This window comes from Anoplopoma fimbria, chromosome 17 (assembly GCF_027596085.1).
Source record: "Anoplopoma fimbria isolate UVic2021 breed Golden Eagle Sablefish chromosome 17, Afim_UVic_2022, whole genome shotgun sequence".
NCBI classification, from domain to species: domain Eukaryota; kingdom Metazoa; phylum Chordata; class Actinopteri; order Perciformes; family Anoplopomatidae; genus Anoplopoma; species Anoplopoma fimbria.
In genome coordinates this window covers 24,157,951-24,176,805 of record NC_072465.1, presented here as the reverse complement: position 1 = coordinate 24,176,805, position 18,855 = coordinate 24,157,951, and the positions used below count along the sequence as shown (strand labels likewise).

The window sequence follows — 18,855 nt, the reverse complement described above, 5'->3', positions numbered from 1 at the left end:
ATTACTGTCCAAACTGACTGTGATAAGAAATAGTCGGGAGGCAGAGTACTGAATACTACTGACAATTGACAGATTTCTACAGGAAACAAAGAAAATAAACTTCATGAAAAAAACAAAAAACACTTATGGAGCACTCAGAAAAGTGTTTTTGACAACCAAAGGCTTATTGTCTTTTCTGGCTTCAACTATTTTTAGCCATAGTCTGGGGATAGTTACATCAGCCTGTAGCTCGCTCCACCACTGTAGTTCTAGACCGTAATATTTCAACGATTACTGGATGGAAAGTCATTTATATTTGGTACATACATTCATGGTTCCTCGACAAGTTCTTCTAAAGATGTTGGTGTTACACTGACCTCGACGATTGGCCTGAAACTGTAACGTTTTAACATTCATGTCATCCAAAGAATGAACCGTAATCTCTTTGGGTTATGACCGGATGAAGATCATACTGGTTTCTAAACTTTGTATGTTCAAATTAGTGGTAATTTGTAGTAAGACGTCTTTGTCCAGGTGTTACTCTTTCAACAATATCTCCAGGGCCTTGCCACTCAACATAGTGGATGACATAAGCAATATGTCTATAGGACCCAGGGCTTATTCACATGGATTCCCTCAGAAGGCAGGAACTCACAGGTAGTAACCTGGCAAAGAAAACAAAGTACAATCCTGCAGCGGTGGCTCTCGACAGGGGAGAGCTTAACTTTACATTGACGGGGGCTTTAGAGGCATGTGTTCAATTTCAAACTCAAACACCGCTCGGAAACCTCCCGGGGAGCACGATGACAGAAAAGTTTGCTATGCCAGTCAAACTTTTTGAGGTTAGCTAGTGGATTTCTAAATATTTCGGCATTAAATCCCAAAGTTAAATAATCTCAATATAAACTGCTTGATTCAGTTGTTGGTTTTGCTCAAACACTGCAGAGGCCCCCGGTGGGTAGCTTAAGCTTGTGTGGACATGATCACCTCAAAGGGATGCACGGAGATTAATAGAGATGTTGGCCTTGAATCCCAGGATACTTTTTCTGTTTGTTGGTTTTTCTTATTTGGTCTCAGGAATTGGCTCTTTAATTGAACTCAGCTCAACTAAGTTTTCCTTTGAGAAAAGCCGGGTGCACTTTCTGAATCTAAATCACTTTGATTGCAAAGTCATTAAATGCACAGCAATGTATCTTAATGACACCGCCGGAGAGATACATTGACTTCTGAGAGATTTACAGTGCAATGCTGACTCATGGCACAAAGCAAAGTGGACCTTGCGGAGTCCAGCAGATAATCTACTAGATGTACAGTATATCCGTGTATCCACTCCCTGATTTTAAGTACTGTATGCCCTATTTTGTATATGTTTAAAGAGGAAAAGAGCAACGTTTTCACAGAACATAATCAAATTGTGTACAAAAATGTTTTATTTTCAATAACTGAGGAGAGCAGCCTTATTTTTAGCTTCAAAACCACACTTTTTTCGAAATCATGAAATGTGTTTTTGAAAGACGCTGTTTCAGGGAATCTTCTAAGTAATCCCTGAGTTGCAGTCAAAAACATCAGCATCACAGAATACTGGGGTAAGGAAGTTCACAGCATTAATATTCTGTGATGTCTTCCTTTTTAGGCTGCTCAAAGGAGATGATCTCTCGTGGTTATTAGTGCAGTATTTCTGATGGGCAGTGAGGCATATCACACTGATAAGAGGAGGAGGAGACGAGAAAAGAAAACTCTTTGTGTGTCTTTGTTAATATTTCTCTCTCCCCCTCCGTTGCCTCTCCATTCTCCTCCATCTCTACCCACCCATCTCTCAGCCTCACCCGTTTAATCTTTAATCACCTGCAGTTTAACAGGCGAGAGGTCTCTGCTGTTTGGTGATGTTCCTTATTTTAGAATCCATTATACTCCAGGAGTCTTCTCCATCCGGGATGGAATGCGTGTTTTCTCTGTTTAACTGTACTCTGTCAGAGTGAGGGCCGACTGCAGACTGCAGTCACACAGTTACATAAGTTGCTGTTGTCAAAATTAATCTCAAAAGCAACCAACTGTCAAATAATCTAAAATAAACTGAGCAGCAACACAATGAATAGCCGGCGAGTTATATAACCAAACAGATGTTTTTGTAGTTTCTAGGGGCACACATTCAGGTTGAGCACATGCTGCAACAGTGAGCACCTCTATGAGTGGAGTATCCTACGCTGGGACACTATGATGTAGTTTCAGATTGAATGACCGTGCGGTGTGAAGCCCAATATAGACCGGATCATCTCTGCTTCTTAGTGAGTGACCGAGGGGTTAACTGTGTGTGAACAACTGTGCTCATCTCTCTCGGGCGCGTCGGCCGCAGAGCACACGTGGCACGTATCCCGCCGACGTCGGCAATGGATGGGCGTCCTCTCCGCTCTCACTTTTAGAATAGCTCTAATGTAGGTCATAACGGCACACAACACAAGACGCCCGCGATTTCCTCTCAATGTTGACCGAGTTCTAATACATCAATGGAAAACAAGGTCACCGATACTCCAGAGGGATCCCTGTCTTTAACAGTGAGCGCGGTTGTTTCTCATCTTTTATCCAGACAGATGCTTGATCAATCAGTCTCCCTCAGCCGAGAGAGAGAGCTCTGAGAGGACACGAGTCGAGGACATCCGAGAGAGAGTGAGCACATGGGGATGTTTTGACAAAGCCCCCGGCCTTGTCCCTGATGAGAAAAGAGAGGCGCATATGGAAGGATCTCAATACGCTGCTCAGCTCTTATTTCCTCAGAGCCAGGACAGTCTGTCCAAGGCGAAATTCATCATGAGCAAAACCATACGGTCTCAGGGTTGTCACCCAACTTTGCTCTCGTGGAGCAACACCAGAAAACTGTCAGTGGTCACCAGGCTCTCCGGTATCTCGGAGGCTCAGGGTGAGACAGGGATAGGTGTTACGAGCAAGAACCAGAGCTTCAGGAAGCTTCTGCAGTAGACGAGACCAATAACGCATGGGGGGGGGAGGGGGTAGGGGGGAGTGAGAGAGGTACTGGGATTACAAGAGGTCGTACGGTACTGAATTTGAGATTCAAAAGATGGTGCGGGATAATGAGGAATGTGACAGAGGGGGCATATGGAACGGAGACCGACATGTGCAAAAACATGTGGAAAACGTTTACGGGCTTAGCGGGGCCGTGATCTTTGAGTTCGGGGAGAGTCACGGGGGGGGGGGGTCGCGGGTCACTTTATCACGTCCGCACATGATGAATGTGCTGTGAAAATGAAGATGATAAAGTGCATGTGGGAGGGTGCTTTGTGTGCACACAGTCGTGCGTATGTGGCCGTGTGCTGCAACCGTGATTGGTGCACTCGCTGTACTGTAATGTATATTAGGAGGGCTGTATTGTGTAATGTGGTTTTTTTTTTTTTTTTTTTTTTTCTTCATTAGACTTTCCCCTTCCTCTCATTAAAAGCCCCCCCCCCCCTTTTATTTCCTCTCTCTCCTGCTGCATGCAGCATGCAGAACAGACAGAGAAAAAAAAAAAAAAAAAGAAGACTGGACAGAGAGAGAGAGAAAAAAAAAAGAAGAAATGCACCTGGCCATACTGAAATCCTATCACAGAGGGGAAAGAGGGAATAAAGGCTCCTGAATGGTCCCCGGGGGCCCTGTGCGGACAGAATGACATGTCTTAGAGGCCCCGCCCGTTCGCCTCTTGCTGTTGCATCAGCCTACGCCGTGTACGGACCAAAAAGGAGCTGCCTCCATCGCACCGCACATCATAGAGCCCTTATTGGGTCTAAATGAAAAGATCAGTAATGGAAACGAAGTGATATTGCCTATGGTGCAGAAATGAAGTCACGTTGTCTTGTGAAGCCATTTAACAGACAAATGTTGCGCCGATGAACATCTGCTCAGACGCTAATTTGTATTCCTTGTGCTTAACTAAACGGCTCCTAACAGCAGCCATCAATCTGAGGGAATAAGTGTGGCTTTTACTTTAACATAATATTGTGTGAATGCCTATTGTGTAGGCAGGCAGACTGTTGACATTTGGCTCTCTCTCTCTCACTCTCTCTCTCTTTTACTCGTTTTTCTCCCACTCACTTTCTCCCCCCTCTCGATCTGTTGCTGCAGCCCAACGTGAACCTTCCTTCATCTTTGTTTGCACAATGCACAATGCAGCAGAAAGCCTTGGGGGGGGGGGTGTTTTGTTTTGTTTTGCTTTGCGTCTCGTTCCGGGCACAGAGGACAGTCCCCCCCCCCCCCCCCCACACACACACACGTGTGCCGTTAGTCAATTAGAGCTGCCATTAAAGACAGAGGCACCCAGGGAAATAAAGGCGGCGGCGTGGATTTTGTCTGTGCTACGCTGATTTCCACCCATAAACCCTCTCCAGACGAAGAGATTGCAATAATTGGGATTCTGACAGTGGGTTAGTAGTGTGTGTGGGGGGGGGGACAACTCATTTCCTGCCTTTTCGCCTCCTCCCCTCCTCTTTTCCATGCAATCATGTCTATCCAATCACGCCCGCCCGGCACCTACCTTTTGCACTTCATCCTCCTAACTCTCTTTATCTACAACCACATTTGGCTGAAGAATCACGGCTGCTTTTTCCTCCTTAATCTAATTGCTCTGGGTGCAACTGCGGGAGCATCGCTTCCAAGCAGCTACTGCCCACGGCTGATGCACAACCTCACCGAGCCACTGACATTAAGAAGAGGCACTAGTGTTCTTCCAAATCATCCACACTGTGTCATGACTGTTTAGTACCATTTGCTGTGCCCCTTGTACAGCATATACACTGTATATCAGACTCTGAAAGGGCTTTGAATGTGTAATTTCGTAAGATGTATGCAGGTGAGGATATGGCACTGAGATTGATTCTCAAAAAAAGATGAGAATGTATATTCATGGGCCATTTTTCAAATGTGTCCTGCTTCTCTTTACACTCTAAGAACACTAAGAATTCATCTCTCTCGGGCTATTGGTTTCACAGTCAAAAAAGATCATTTCTCACATCATTATCTCCACTGCACACAAGTGGAGGAGCGTGCAGAATATGTATCGGTTGCACTTTATATTCTATAAACCGCCGTCATGCTGCGTGATGTTATGTGTTGACTATTCCCCCTACGAATCTGGGCCAAAACGCAGCACAAGCCGCGCTGCTTGTTTTACGCTGCTTTCTTATTCCTCACCAAAAACACAGTCATAACAAAACAATAGCGCAACAAAATGTTGATTGTCTCCGTCTGAATGGTCGCTGCACATTAACGCGAGCCACGCTCCCACAGGCGAGACCCTTGAACTCACAATAGCGCGGGGTTAGATGATCAGATTACTGTGAAGCGCACACATGGGTATTGTTAACGGGGGTATGCAATTCCTCCCCACGAACATGGCTCTCATTGTGCCCCCAGTGAAGAGAAATGCTTTTTATTCTGGAGGGAGCAGCGAGGGCAGACAGGACCTTGAGTGTCTCCGTCTCCAAAAAAACGCTCTGAGGTGAAGCAGCATCTCTCTTTTCAAGGCCTGCTGTGGTTCCTTCACTCCCAGCACATCTGAGAGAGGAAACTAAATCTCACTTGTAAGACAATCACAGAAAAAAAAAAAAAAAAAGGCCCTCAGCAATTCGATGTAAGCACCCCCGTTTTTGCTGTCAATATTTTGACAGATTTCATGACAGCATAATTATTTGCCGGGATCCCTGCCAAGGATTTAATTGTTACATGCGTAATTACACGTTTAGTTGCTGGGATGTCGGGAACAAAGCATTGGTTTGCGTCCTTAATATCGCAGTACAAATAGTCTCTTTCATCTTTGGCCGCTTTCTGCTGTCTCTGCGGCTCCATAATCCAGCTATGAAAGAGGATATTCTACAAACCCCTCTGAGGGCACCTCTCACAAATCAATTCATTACCCCGTAGTATCGGCGGGCATAGGCGCATCTTTCATAGATCAATTCATTATCCGACTTCTGACAGTTGAAAGATAGATGTGGCTGACCACGGCTTCAAGCAGCGCTATCAGCTTTCAGTGTTTAGGAAGAAGACTAGAGAGCAGACCAACTGCTGGCAGCCTCCCGTCAAACAAAAGGGCTTCTTAAGATCGAATAATATCCTTTTTTAACAGTAATGGTTTTATTTTCCTTCTGGGTAAAATACACTATTTCCTCCCGTTGTTTGTGCTGAGGCTCATAACTATTGTATGGAGCCATAACATCCCTCTCCGTGCATCGCATTTTGCTGCATTCCACAGCTGTGCTCCTCAGATAATGCATTCTTTTCATTAAACTTTAATATTCAGTCGGTGCGTCACATGATCAGGGAAGACCAAGTGACACCTATATGTGCTTCCGTCAGAGTCACTACTGTTTGTCTCTGAGCCCTGCAGTGCTGTGACTGCTGCATTGGGGGGGTTGGTAGAAGAAGAGAGCATGCAGTCAGTGAAGCTTCTCTTCTGGTGGATTGTGGGTAACAAAGCTAGGGTTAACAGTAAGAAGATATGAACCTGAAACAGAAGGTGAAACGCTACATCTTTTTCAGTCACCTAGTCCATGCTGTGCGAGGATATAAATGAATCAACATGCTTTCCCCATTAATCTGACAGCATTTAAATGTATGATCCCGTTTAGTACAAAAAACACCATGACCGAGGACACCCGTGAGATGTTCCAATCCACCGCATGCGGGGAATTACTTGCTGGGTCAAAACACAGGCAGATTTGTGTAATGACGTGGGGATGTGAATTCAGAGCAGCTCTCCCAACAGCAGAGCAGCTGTCTTCACGTGACTCCCATCGGCCTGCATACTCCTTAAGGAGGAGCCGGTGCCTGTCCTCATTAGTAGTCATTGAACGGGGGCCTGGCAGCGTTTGGGAGGCAGCACCCATCACGCTTCTCCTCCCCAGCACACAGACACTGGGGGGATGTGTTGTAATTACAGGCGCACACAAGAGAGGCAACAGCGACACGGCGATCAAAAAAAACACAGGTGGGTGGATTGTTGTGGCGGTCTGAAGCAGCACGGCTCCGGTCTGCAGGCGACGTGCTGCCGTGCTGTTTTCAAGTGATCATGATCCCCGAGCACGTTGACCAAATACCACCTGCCAGACGGCGGATAGGGCACGGCACAGGTAAACGTTGGGTGCATTGATGTTTTGAAAAGCCAAAATCGATTTGCCTGTGAGGGATTCCAATCTATAGGAAAATGCTGGCAATTTTGAAAAATATCCTCTTTGTCCCCCCCCGGGGGGAAGGAGCGTTTTTCCAACAAAAGATTGGTGCGGAAATTTTTACAGGCTCAAAATTGCTGCTCTTATTTTCTTTGAATTTCTGTTAAGCATGTGTTTTGTATTTTTTTTTCTCAGTGTTTCTCTGTAGGCTGAAAATGCTTTATTTATTTTTTCATTATGAAAACAAGTGCGATTTGCAAAAAAACAGGAATGCACATACATCCACGCAGGTATGCATTCACACAACCTCACAGAAACTTAACGTCCATGGCAAAATATAAAAATGGAATGCTCTGCTGAGACCAATGATGCCTCCAACGAGAGTCTGCGAGAAATGGTTTACGAATAATGAAAAGGGGCGTGGTTTAAGTATAGGGGCCATACCAATGAAAGAGGAACTCGCTGCTGGGAGGTACGACGCCTGCCACAAGACTCTACGACAAATGGTTCATGAGTTATCAAAGAGGGCGGGGCAAACTGACGCTGATGTAAAAAGGAACTTTATGCGTCTTATTTTTATAGGTCACTCTCTCTACCTGCATTCGAGCAAAGCCTTCTTGAAAGTGATTGGTCTATAGTACTCGGACTACAAAAGGAAACCAGAACGCTTCCGATACCATAATATTGTCCCGTTGCCTTCAGATGCTACGATTGAATGCAGATGTAGAGCTGCTGGTTGCAGAAAAAACTACTTAGTAAAAGACACAGCTGGAGGTTTTATTTGTAGATGTGCTACAAGGTCCACATGAAGGAAAGAAATGAAATAAATATATTTGTCCCCTGACAAGCCTGTTGTGATTTGCCACCAATTTTGAGCGACTCACATCCCTTTGTGGCGGCTCAGAGGAACTGAATATGTTCTGCAGCCACAACTTCAAAAGGCAGCTGTATGTTCTCAGATCAAATTATCATGTGAATTGCCAACATTCAGCAGTACATTCCTGTTGGAAAATGAACAGAAGAGGGGTGCTGATCATTTTCATGGAAATATGATGGCTCCAGTTAAATAATCTATGCACAGAATGTATATACCTCTCCATCATGTTTCTTTTAATACATGTACACGTTGATCGCCAGCTTAAACCATCAGTTGAATGGGATTGAATAGATGCCTGCAGCTTACAGTTTGGAATAAAAACTGTGTGGACTGCATCCTAGAGCGTTTGGATTACTCTGTTATGATGGCAGGACAGACTGATTCATAAGGCTTAGCGGATTTGATGAAAACAAAAATAAAAAGAGAAAAACGTACCTCGACAAACAGTCCCATTCTCCACGGCCTCGTTCCCAGCCTTGCACATGCAGCGTCCGATGGGTACCATCCATTCTCCGTCTCCGTTGCAGTACAGCTTGATGGGCACGTCCACCTCCTCCGCGTTGGGGATGCAAACACCTCTTGCAGCCACCAGGGAGGTGCTCTCTGCTCCCGAGAGCGTCTCCTGGAACAAGGCGCCGTTGGTGATGATGCGGGGGCACTTCCGGTAAAAGACGCGTACAGCGATGAGCGACATGCAGCCGCCGTAGTCCTGGAAGGCCAGGTAGAAGCCGTTTCGTGACACGGGACCGAAGCTCCGGACCTCGGTGTTGATCTTCATCACTCTGCCCCCTAGGTCCACCTGGGAGAAGCTCTCGTCCGCTGCAATGGTGTCAACTTTGATCCAGGGGTTCTCCATCCAAGCTGGCGAGGTTCTGGTGGCTGTGTCGGAATCTGATTCGTAGTAATAGAGGTTAAATGTCTCTTTACAGGAGCCCGGCACGTTGGGAATGCTGCTGCAGTCCCTCACCGAGAACTTCATCTCCACGTGGATCCGCTGGGCGCCACGACGCCGGATGTACTTCGTCCGTACCCAGTTGTTCTGATTGTTGTCGAAAACATTGCAAACCTGGTAGGTCCGGATGGTGTTCATGTTTTCATCGTAACCGCTCACCTCCTCCCACTGTTGGAAAGAAATAAACAGCCAGTTAACACTTGACTATTCTGCAAAGAAGCCTAATTTAAAAGCAGAATTTTCAATTAAAAAAAAAATTGGTAATTGCAGCACAAAGTTAACCCGATTCACTCAATTAAGTTCAATTCAGCTGTAAAGCAGTAAATGGTCTGTGTTTTTTCTATTAATATAAACTGCCATAAAGTCCCCGCTGATACCTTTTTTCCAGCAATAACAAGAGTGTTTTCATGCACACTTTTAATACTTTGATTACTGGGAGTAGGCAGCTTAAGCAATGTTTTGATTGAATTGATTACATGGTGCAAGGACACGAAATATCTCAAATTAACCAATTTATATGGATGAATTAAACAAGTATAAATAAACAAATGAGAACTACCGTTTCCATTTCTTAAATTACTACTGGTACGGTAACAACTCTACTCAGAGGTTTCACACTCTGACTCTTTCTCCAGTTTGTTCAGGCAAGTAAATAAAGTAGTTTTACATATCCATAATAGTCAGAGGATTGGTTTATTATAGTGAGATATAACATTAGGGTTCACTATTTGGGCATTATGGGTAAAATGACTTCCAAGAGGTACATTTTGTATCCACGAACAGCTGCTCTGTGATTACAGAGTTCCATTTTAAGGACTTGGTATCTGAACTGTGTGTCATCTGTTACCTGGCACTTTGTATCTGTCAATCACAAGATAGCTCCGCCCTTAAGCATGCCCTGCTTTATGGTCTATTTTACTCTAAATGTGGCCATATTTTCCTAATTAAACATCATGCTGTATTGAAGAAGACTTGAAACTACTGATTAAGACCATAAACTCATGTTAACAATGTTTATTGATGTTAAAATCAAGTTCGGGTAATTTTCTCATAGACTTCTATACAGTTATACTTATATTTGCAACCAGAGGAGACGCCCACTGATGGCCAATGGAAAGAATGCAGATTAAGGCACTTCTGCATTGACTTCACTTTTCAGACCCGGAGGTTGCCACCTGGTTTATTGCATTTTGGGGTGTCAAAAAATGCAACCCCTGCTTTGTAGAGGCAGAGAGCTTTGATGTTTATCCTCTCCTTCTCTCCCTCTCATTGAGGAAACCATTCACATCTTGGAATGCTTTAAGAGAAACTGGAGACGTGACAATGAGTCACTTGAACAGAGCAGAAAGGGTTTCTGGTTTACGTGTCCTACTTTTTTTTTATTGTGTCTTAATAGGACACATTCACAGCACACACTGTAATGGGTTACTGACATTCTAGTGAAAGCTCCTTTCACTACAGTGAAGCGCTGAGGAAACATGACTTGAAATTTCCACAATCAAAGTCACACTTAGCTGACATAATCATATTACACAGGTAATCATATAAAGACCAATCAAGGGGCAAATTTAAATCCAGATTTTCTGACTGTGCTGTTCAACATCAAAGTGCACATATTGCACACCAATGTGAGCACTCGCTCCGACTCCAGATGCAGCCTCGGTGGTTTTCCTGCCCTTTGGCCATGGATCAAACCAGCTTTAAACACCATGCGCTCTAACCACCGAGCAGGTCACGACCTTGACCTCAGCATCTCAGCCAAGATAGAAAAACCCCCAAGAGCCACTTTGCATCAGCTGTACCCTCTGCTGCTTCTACAACTCTACCTCCTCCCCCCCTTCACTCTTCACTTCACAGCTGATATAATTTCTCAAATTAGTGCCCACTTAGTGAGGATTCTGACAGATTTTGACGGGTTTGGAGAAGAAAGTCACCTCTCTTTTTACAAACCGGCGTTCGATCAAACACTTTCTGACTAATTAGAACAGCTTTGGTTCTTAATTCCCATGTCCTAATTAATCAGTGCTAGTGTAACGCCCGGCTTGACCCTGACTCAAATTCAAACCATCACAAGAGCCAACCAAAGCAGAAAAGACTGATGTGCAGCCAAAAATAATAATCATAATGAGAGTTAATAGAAAGAAGCCTTTTATCTGTGTTTTACTTATCAAACTGAGCCGTTCTTCCTAATGAACACAATTGAAGATTGCAAAAACACTGTCAAGAATGTTTTTGTTTTTTTTAAATGTTAAATCACAGTGCACTGTGCTCGGATTTAATGTCTAGCAGCTTTAAAATCCTACAAATATATAACTACACGATTTCACAAGCTCCAGGTTATTGGTAGTGTGGTTTAACGATAAAACCTGTCAAACTGTCTTTTGGCCCTTACTGGCAGACATCATCATCGCAGGTCATGAGTAGCCATTGACCTTCCCACTTGTTGAGGAGCAGTGGGGAGGCTGTGGGCCAATTAAACGAGAGCGGGCCGTCTGCTTCTACCGAGCACAGAGCGTTGGACAATCGCAGTTTAATAAAATGAATGCGGAGACAGGTGGGGGTTGCTGCTAATGAGGGATGCAGACAGGGGAAACTGCAGGGGAAAGTGTTGGCAGTGATGTGGGGGGAAGGGTTGATCCAGGCTAAAAAAGACCCCAAACAAAATGTGTTTTGATGGAGGGCCCCTTTTTGTCCTGTCATGGCCTCTTTGCCCTGCTTTCATCACAGCCAGTGGAGGGAAGCAAATGGGGCATAATAAGAGCCTAACGATCAAGCGCCGAGTGTGAAATTAGAAGAAACGTCTTCATTTTCACAGCTCTCTCCCCTGGTTCTTTACCGGGAGTGCTGTGAAAGGGTGGTCATGTGTTTTACGTATGGAAGGTGGAGGTAACCCTGGTGGTGGATGTCAAGATGGATTAGTCGAAGGCGATGAGCTGCCCTCAGATCACGACGGAAACCAAAACTCTCCAGATCCTGTTACATTTGGCAGAATGTTGTTTTTCTTGTTCTCTGAGAGTGGAAATCAACAGCCATGGGGCTGAGTGCACTGAATAGCGCCCTACCATAACATAAAATAAATAGATGTTTAATGCCACATTGATCAAAGGGGTTTTCTTAATAACCAAAGGCATTCCAAATATTATAAAAAGCTAATTTGCATTTGGGAAAGTTACGAGACATAAGAGTGTTAGACTGCAAGGTAAATAACAAGAACTGTGTTTTTCATGGTACACTGAATGTGCTTCCTTCCTCTGAGATACACAGAAAAGTACTGCGTTAAGTGAAACAGAACGCACGACTGGCTCCCAACAAAAATACATTGTTTTATGTTTTAATTACTCTCCTTGGGCTCCATTAAACCTGGGTTGTATAGTGTAGGCAAATAATTGTCAGTGTGTGGTTTGACATGCTGGATGTTACCTCTCCATTATTCCACAGAGACTAAAACAAACACTGGGGATGCACCTGCATGTGATATTTATTGCTGTACGTATACAAGCCATTTTGACTAAACTGTCATTTGATAGTAATTCTGTTTCAGTCATTTTCTCGGTCTAGGCGTTGGTTTCTATATATAATAAAACTCTGTATCGGTTTGATAAGAGTGCACACCTGCTGTTTTGATATAGCATGTTAGATTTAGATTAAGCAGTATTGAGCAGCTGCCCTTCATCGGCCCCTAAACAAATTCCTGCACCTTTATAATTTTGCCAATTCAACTGACTCCTAACCGCTACAAATGTTGTCACACCATCGCTTCTTTGTCAATGAAACTACTTTTCCCACACCAGCCTTCGGCCCTCTATGGTGTGCCTGTAGTTTATATATTGCAGAGAACTAGAAAACCTGTCTGATGTGAGTATAGATTGTGGGGGTTGGACTACGGCAGGGCTAGTGGAGACTACCATATGTCAGCTGCTCCTCTCCTCCTCCGGAGTTATTCGAGGTGTTACAGTTCAGTGATGCTCACTGAGAATGAGCTTCAGAATCCATATCTCCTCTGCCACTCCGGGAGAGAGAGAGAGAGAGAGAGAGAGAGAGAAAAAAGTTCAGCTGACCTGCAATCCATACGTCTCCATGACAGTAGGCCTCCGCTTTATCTGTAAAGCCAAGCGTAACGCACCATCGAGCCTGAATTATAGGCCATTCACCGAAGACAGCTTTTTGCCTCGTTCACCAGGAGAAACCATGGAATAAGTGTAGTCCTTCTTGGACTTCTTTGTAACAACCAATTACCAAGCTCCGTTGTAAGCACACATTATGCAGGAGCTACTATATACTTTCCTACTTACATTAACATCTTGTCTATTTACCCAACATTTTAATCCAGGTTGTTGTACGGTTAGGAAGAACGCATAATTCATGCATTTGTGTACAGACTCTGTCTATAGTTATAGCTTTAGGGTGATTTACAACAGCAACGTTGACTCAAAAGATATAATCAGCAACTTCCCACTGTTAATCATAAATAACAACAAAGAAACTCTTTTAAAATCCTCATTCAAAACTTTAAAATAAACCTTGAGATTTTGCTGATTATCCACTTTAAAAGCCTGTCAGGCAAGCATCAGCAGCTAAGAGTCTGCAGACAGATATGTGCATGGATTTTGATATGTCATCCCTTTTATTGCTCTGTTGGGACAACTATGCTCTAACTGTGCATTCATACTGCAAGCAACACAATCAAGTTGTCAGAATTCTCAATTTCCTGTACATCTGCGCAACCGGCAAAACTCGAGCCAGTGAGCAGACGGTCAACAAGTTTGTTGGCTGCAAAAAGTTGACCACAATTACACTCTTCATGGACAGTGGTCTTCAACGACCTGTCAATTCTTTATTATAAATAGATCTGTTTGGCAAGCGCTAGTGGAAGAGTTGTTGATGGACATTACTGTTTGAATCACTTTGAAACTGTTACTCAGAAAACGTAAGGGAGAATCAAACTCTAAACAAAGAACTATAAACTAATTTGATTACGATATGAGGGACAATAGACCCTTCTATGGCGGTTTCCATCACAATGTTGGCAATGGAAAAGGCCTTTTGGCCCAGCCGTCCAGACGATTTAGCAACTTTAAACATTGAGTTGAAGCTGTTAACAGCATTAAAATGTCTGGTTGTAACATGTTCGGTTGTCAAAATCAATATTCCAACAGCCGATTCAAGTTCTACAGAATTCCAAGAAGATTACGACCGTTTCAGAGCATCGTGTCTGGTTGAACTGGTGACTTTCAGTCTAATGGCTCCATGGTTGCTCGTAATAACTTCTATAACTGGTTGGCGTACATTTGTGGTAGACGGCCTGAGGCCCGCATGTCACCATTGGCATGTGGTAGCTAAACCAATGGCACACTAGCAATAAGTGTATTAGAGAGTTTTTGGAAACGTTTAAATGTCATGTCATCCCCATGCCAAGTTACTCCTTTCACAGCCATTGGCAGTTTTGTGACGTTTATTTTTTTTTGGTAGTTTGATTGATTTTTTCTTTTCTCCATCCGCGTTCCAGAAAGAGCCGCCCTAACTCTGATTGGCTAGTACGCTTTGCCTTATTTGCAGAATTTCTAACGTTTATTGCTGATGAACAAGATTGGTGGAAGCTTGGCAGGGTCAATGAGTATGAGCATTCGCCTCAGAGTCACCAGTTGAATCAACGGCTGGGACAGCAGGCTATTAAACACGTTGAGTAAAATTGGACTCTAAAAATTGCTTGTGTTTGTAGAGCCCATTTTAAAACTCAGAAAACTCAAAACTCTTATTTGACGTTCTGTATTTGACCACAGATAACATAGTTGTAAGCATGTAGCGACTTAGAGGCTTGTAATTCATGGTTGGTGTTACAGTACACGTTAGGTTTCTCCACCAAATATGTGAATATATCCAAGTATGTTGGACTACTTGCTAATGTATGTTAACCACTCACTCATAGCACATGGATCAGAAAGGTCAATTTGTTTAGGTTGCATTAGCGATCTTTGGTGGTTAATGCCCTTATATGGCTTGACAAGCTGTTTTACTCGGCCGTACTTTCTTTGCCAAACTCCACGCACAGACTTACATACGTCATCATCGTTTTCAAACCGTAAAAGGCTCTACTACAACAAAGCAGCATTAAACACATCTTCTAGTTAAAGCTAAAGCTGCACAAGAAAAAATAGAAGTATGAAAACAGCCTGTCCTACGACCTACAAACGGTCAGAACTGAGTGACGCATCTGTCAAGTCGCGGTGTAAACGCGCTGTCAGAACACTCCAAGATTGTATTGTTTTGACAGAACATGAACTGTGTATTTATCACATAGTGTCATTAAAGTGTTTGAGTTAACCTGAACTAGCTTCGAGATCCAGAGGCGAGCTGCATATCACCGCTCTATCACTGACACAAGTAAATAAATTATTCACACAAAAGCAGGGAGTGAGAGCCAGTGGAAAACTCCCGGCGGCACATTCGCCCCATTTGCAGTTGTGGGAAATCTGTCAGAGCAAAGAGTGCCTTCCCCAGAGGGACAGAGGACAAATGACACCCACTCTCTGCATTCAATTACTACCAGAGAGAGGCCATGGGAGCCAAATCCTGCTGGAGACCGGGCTTCACGGAGAGGAGAGTCTCACACACACACACACACACACACACACACAGACTTAAGTAGAACTGTCTGTTGCAGTCAGATCCAATTACCACTGTCCACTACTAATGCACAACATGTGAAACTAGAAGAACAATTCAATATTTTACAGCCCCTCCCCCCCATTCCACAAAGTTCCATATGGATTATGTTTGTATGTTTCTTCACATTTAATTGTGAATCAAAGTCACCGTCACAAATTAGTGGTCACTTTAAGTCCCAGTGTGTCCAACACAATGAAATATGTTCAACAAATTACTTGCAAAGAACAAAAAATGATGCATGCGGCATGCTGTCGGTTGGCCACACAGCCCCACATTTACGTGTAAACAACCTCAATCTTATTCCAAAGGAATTTAAATACAATATGCAGTAACTTTGTTAAATCATCAGGAACTGATTTGCTTGAAAACAATGTTGTTTTTTTTTCCTTTCCTGCGTGCCGTGTCCCCAAGTGACACCAGCTATATCCTGGTTCAGCACATTATGACACGTCCATAATGATAACCTAAGCCTCTCTCACACACCACCTCATTATGTTCTCCGCATATGCAGGAGACCTCGGTTTTCTCTGCATGGTAGCTCTGTGTGTGTGTGTGTGTGTGTGTGTGTGTGTGTGTGTGTGTGTGTGTGTGTGTGTGTGTGTGTGTGTGTGTGTGTGTGTGTGTGTGTGTGTGCTCCTTGTGGCCATTGGTCTATTTCTGAACGGCTGCTGTTGTCAGAGCTTCAGGTCAGGAGGTCTGACCTGATGTTCACACGTCTCTCAGCTCCACTTGAGAGGAGAGCGTTGACCACTTAACCCTGCTCTTCCAGCCGTCCATACATTAGCTCCGTGTCACAGAGTACGTTGTCAATGTGTCGAGATGTCCGTGTAACTTCACATGGACTGATGTTCGAGTAGCTGCCCCAGTTTCTTAGCAAATGTGGCGAGCAGTAGTAGATTTTTCTTTCCGCTTAAACTACTTTTTCAATGGATTCTTATGGTCAAAGTATGTAAGACCATAATGCAAACTATAGCAAGGTATCTATACATATAAACGTAGTTATAGCCTTATTGTGTATGCATGCACATGGGGTTAAGTCGCCCCAGAGACACACGTATACGTGCTAATCCGACTGTACTGCCTGCACCGGTTTCCCTGTGTGGGTGGAGAGAGGCATGCGATACGTACGTTTGATTGATCACAGAACGTTCAGACAGAAAACTTCCTGAACTGCCCCGGGTTCAAATTCTGGTTTTGTAAATATTACAATGGTTGTCTTTGTTTTTTTTCCGGCAGGGCTATCAAGTATAATGAAGATGTCTTGCTTGTCTGGCTGAGGGATGACGCAAATCTGGCTGTCATTGTGCATGATTAAAAGGAAGAACTGCCTCGCTGTACACACAGAGAGGGTTAGACAACTTGATTTACAGACGACTTTCAACTGTATCACTTCCCAAAACCTGTAGAAAGTTGATTTTATAGCTGTGCTCTAAGAGATTTCAGATGACTGGTTGCAATTGGCAAACACTTTAAGTAATTGGCCACCAATTGTGTTTTATGTAACATAAAAAAACAGCTAAATATGTACCCCAAAACATTTCTTTTTATATATTTGTTGTATGAATGATATTTATTAATTGCGCTGCAGTCCAAACTGTAACCAGACAAAGCTTCCTGTGTGTTGATGAGTTTACGTGTGTGCAAACCTGTTTAAGAAACAATGGCGAAGCAAATTAAGTTGTTTGACTGTGTGGTGAAAAGTCTAATGAACCTGTCAACATCACAAACGAGAGCACATTTATTAAAATGACAAAGAACCAGATGAGCCTGAACAAAAACAAATAAAAAAATGAGGAGGTTGTGGGAGACAAAGTGTCCTGAAATCTTTGCGCTGAAATGAAAATGATAATATAAGTCACTGTAATAAAGCCTTTACTTTATGGCACATTGTCATTATTAAGAATATAACTGCATAGTATCCTAATAGCTCATAATATAAGGTAACTATATTTCGGCAACCCAAAAGCTGATGCCTTGTTGCCTGAGCCTGGCGTCCACTCTTTTAGTTAGTGTTGGGCCCTGGAGGTAATATTCAAATATTCTTTAAAATAATAGAGTGAAATAACAGCAACTGCCATAACATTTCTAACTTAATATCACACTGTTACTTGACTGCACTTCCATTGTGTCTCAAAGTATCACATGTCAAGTTAGGATATATTTCATGAAGCTGTACAGAGTAGTGAAAGCCAACTGCTGGTTCGGCGCTCTGCTGGATGTTACTGATCCACCGGCTAAGCCCACGAAGCCATGCATATATGTGTGTGTAAGACAATAGCTTCTGTAAAGCACCTCTCGCTGTTCTACTGAGAGGGAGAGCGAGCTCTGTTTCCACACCTGTTGCCTCGGGCCATGAGGGACAAGCTATCTCCAATCGCTCTCCCTCTTCACTTTCCAGCGGACTGTGCTTTTGACAAGCTCTGCCGCATCATCGTAAAAACTCCAGCGCCCACGCTGATAAGACCTGACTTATACCTGACTAAATCCACGGGCTTAGGGACTTGTTTGCATTTCATTGCACCCCATGAGAGGGATATATATCATAACCGCATATGGGGTTTTTTTTCGGAATGGAGCGTTGAATAATCTGAAGTGAAAGCAGGAAATAAGAAAGTCCTCACAGATAAGCCTTTTCAGTCAAACTAAATGTAAATATATTTGATTTGGAAGAGGAAAACTACCGCAGAACCAGGCGGTTCACCACATGGAACAAAGATGATTCTTGAAGAGGCCTTCAGTTTGACGTTAAGACTTTCATTTCACCTCACTTTTGACCAGAGTGGGCATTTTTTCACTGCACAACAGTGACCTTTTTCTGGATTCCTGTGTGTATTCAACTTTTAAGTCTGAAGATTCCACTTAGTATTAAATCCGATTATGAAATATGGTTTGAGTGAATGTTTTGCTGAATCTAACATTTTGCATAGATGAAAGGAAGATGTGATGTAAACTGTCTTTGCAGTCGGCATGTGTGCGTCAGCTCTCTCTGGGTAAATTGGATCCAGAGCTGGCGAGAGAAAAGGAAAGCAGGCGTCCTTTTGCCTCGGTATTGATTGTAGGAATTAGCAGGGAGGAGACAACATGGCCTCAAGGTTGGGAGAGATGGAGTTATTCTAAATCAGCGCTGAACACCTTTGAAGTTGTATCACAGCGCTGTCGGAGGAGCCGGCTCTGTACGCTGTGAGTTTTTGCTTCTTTTTTTAAGCCCCAAAAAGACACAGCATGAT

At 43.6% G+C, this 18,855-nt stretch overlaps 1 protein-coding gene across 1 annotated transcript in view; it reads right to left on the bottom strand.

The window, feature by feature from the left end:
• ephb2b (eph receptor B2b) overlaps nucleotides 1-18,855 on the bottom strand; it is a 101,315-nt gene that overhangs the window by 53,002 nt on the left and 29,458 nt on the right. The window contains exon 4 of the mRNA XM_054617772.1: nucleotides 8,446-9,130. Coding sequence (XP_054473747.1) covers nucleotides 8,446-9,130 — 685 coding nt within the window. The remainder of the gene's footprint in view (nucleotides 1-8,445; nucleotides 9,131-18,855) is intronic.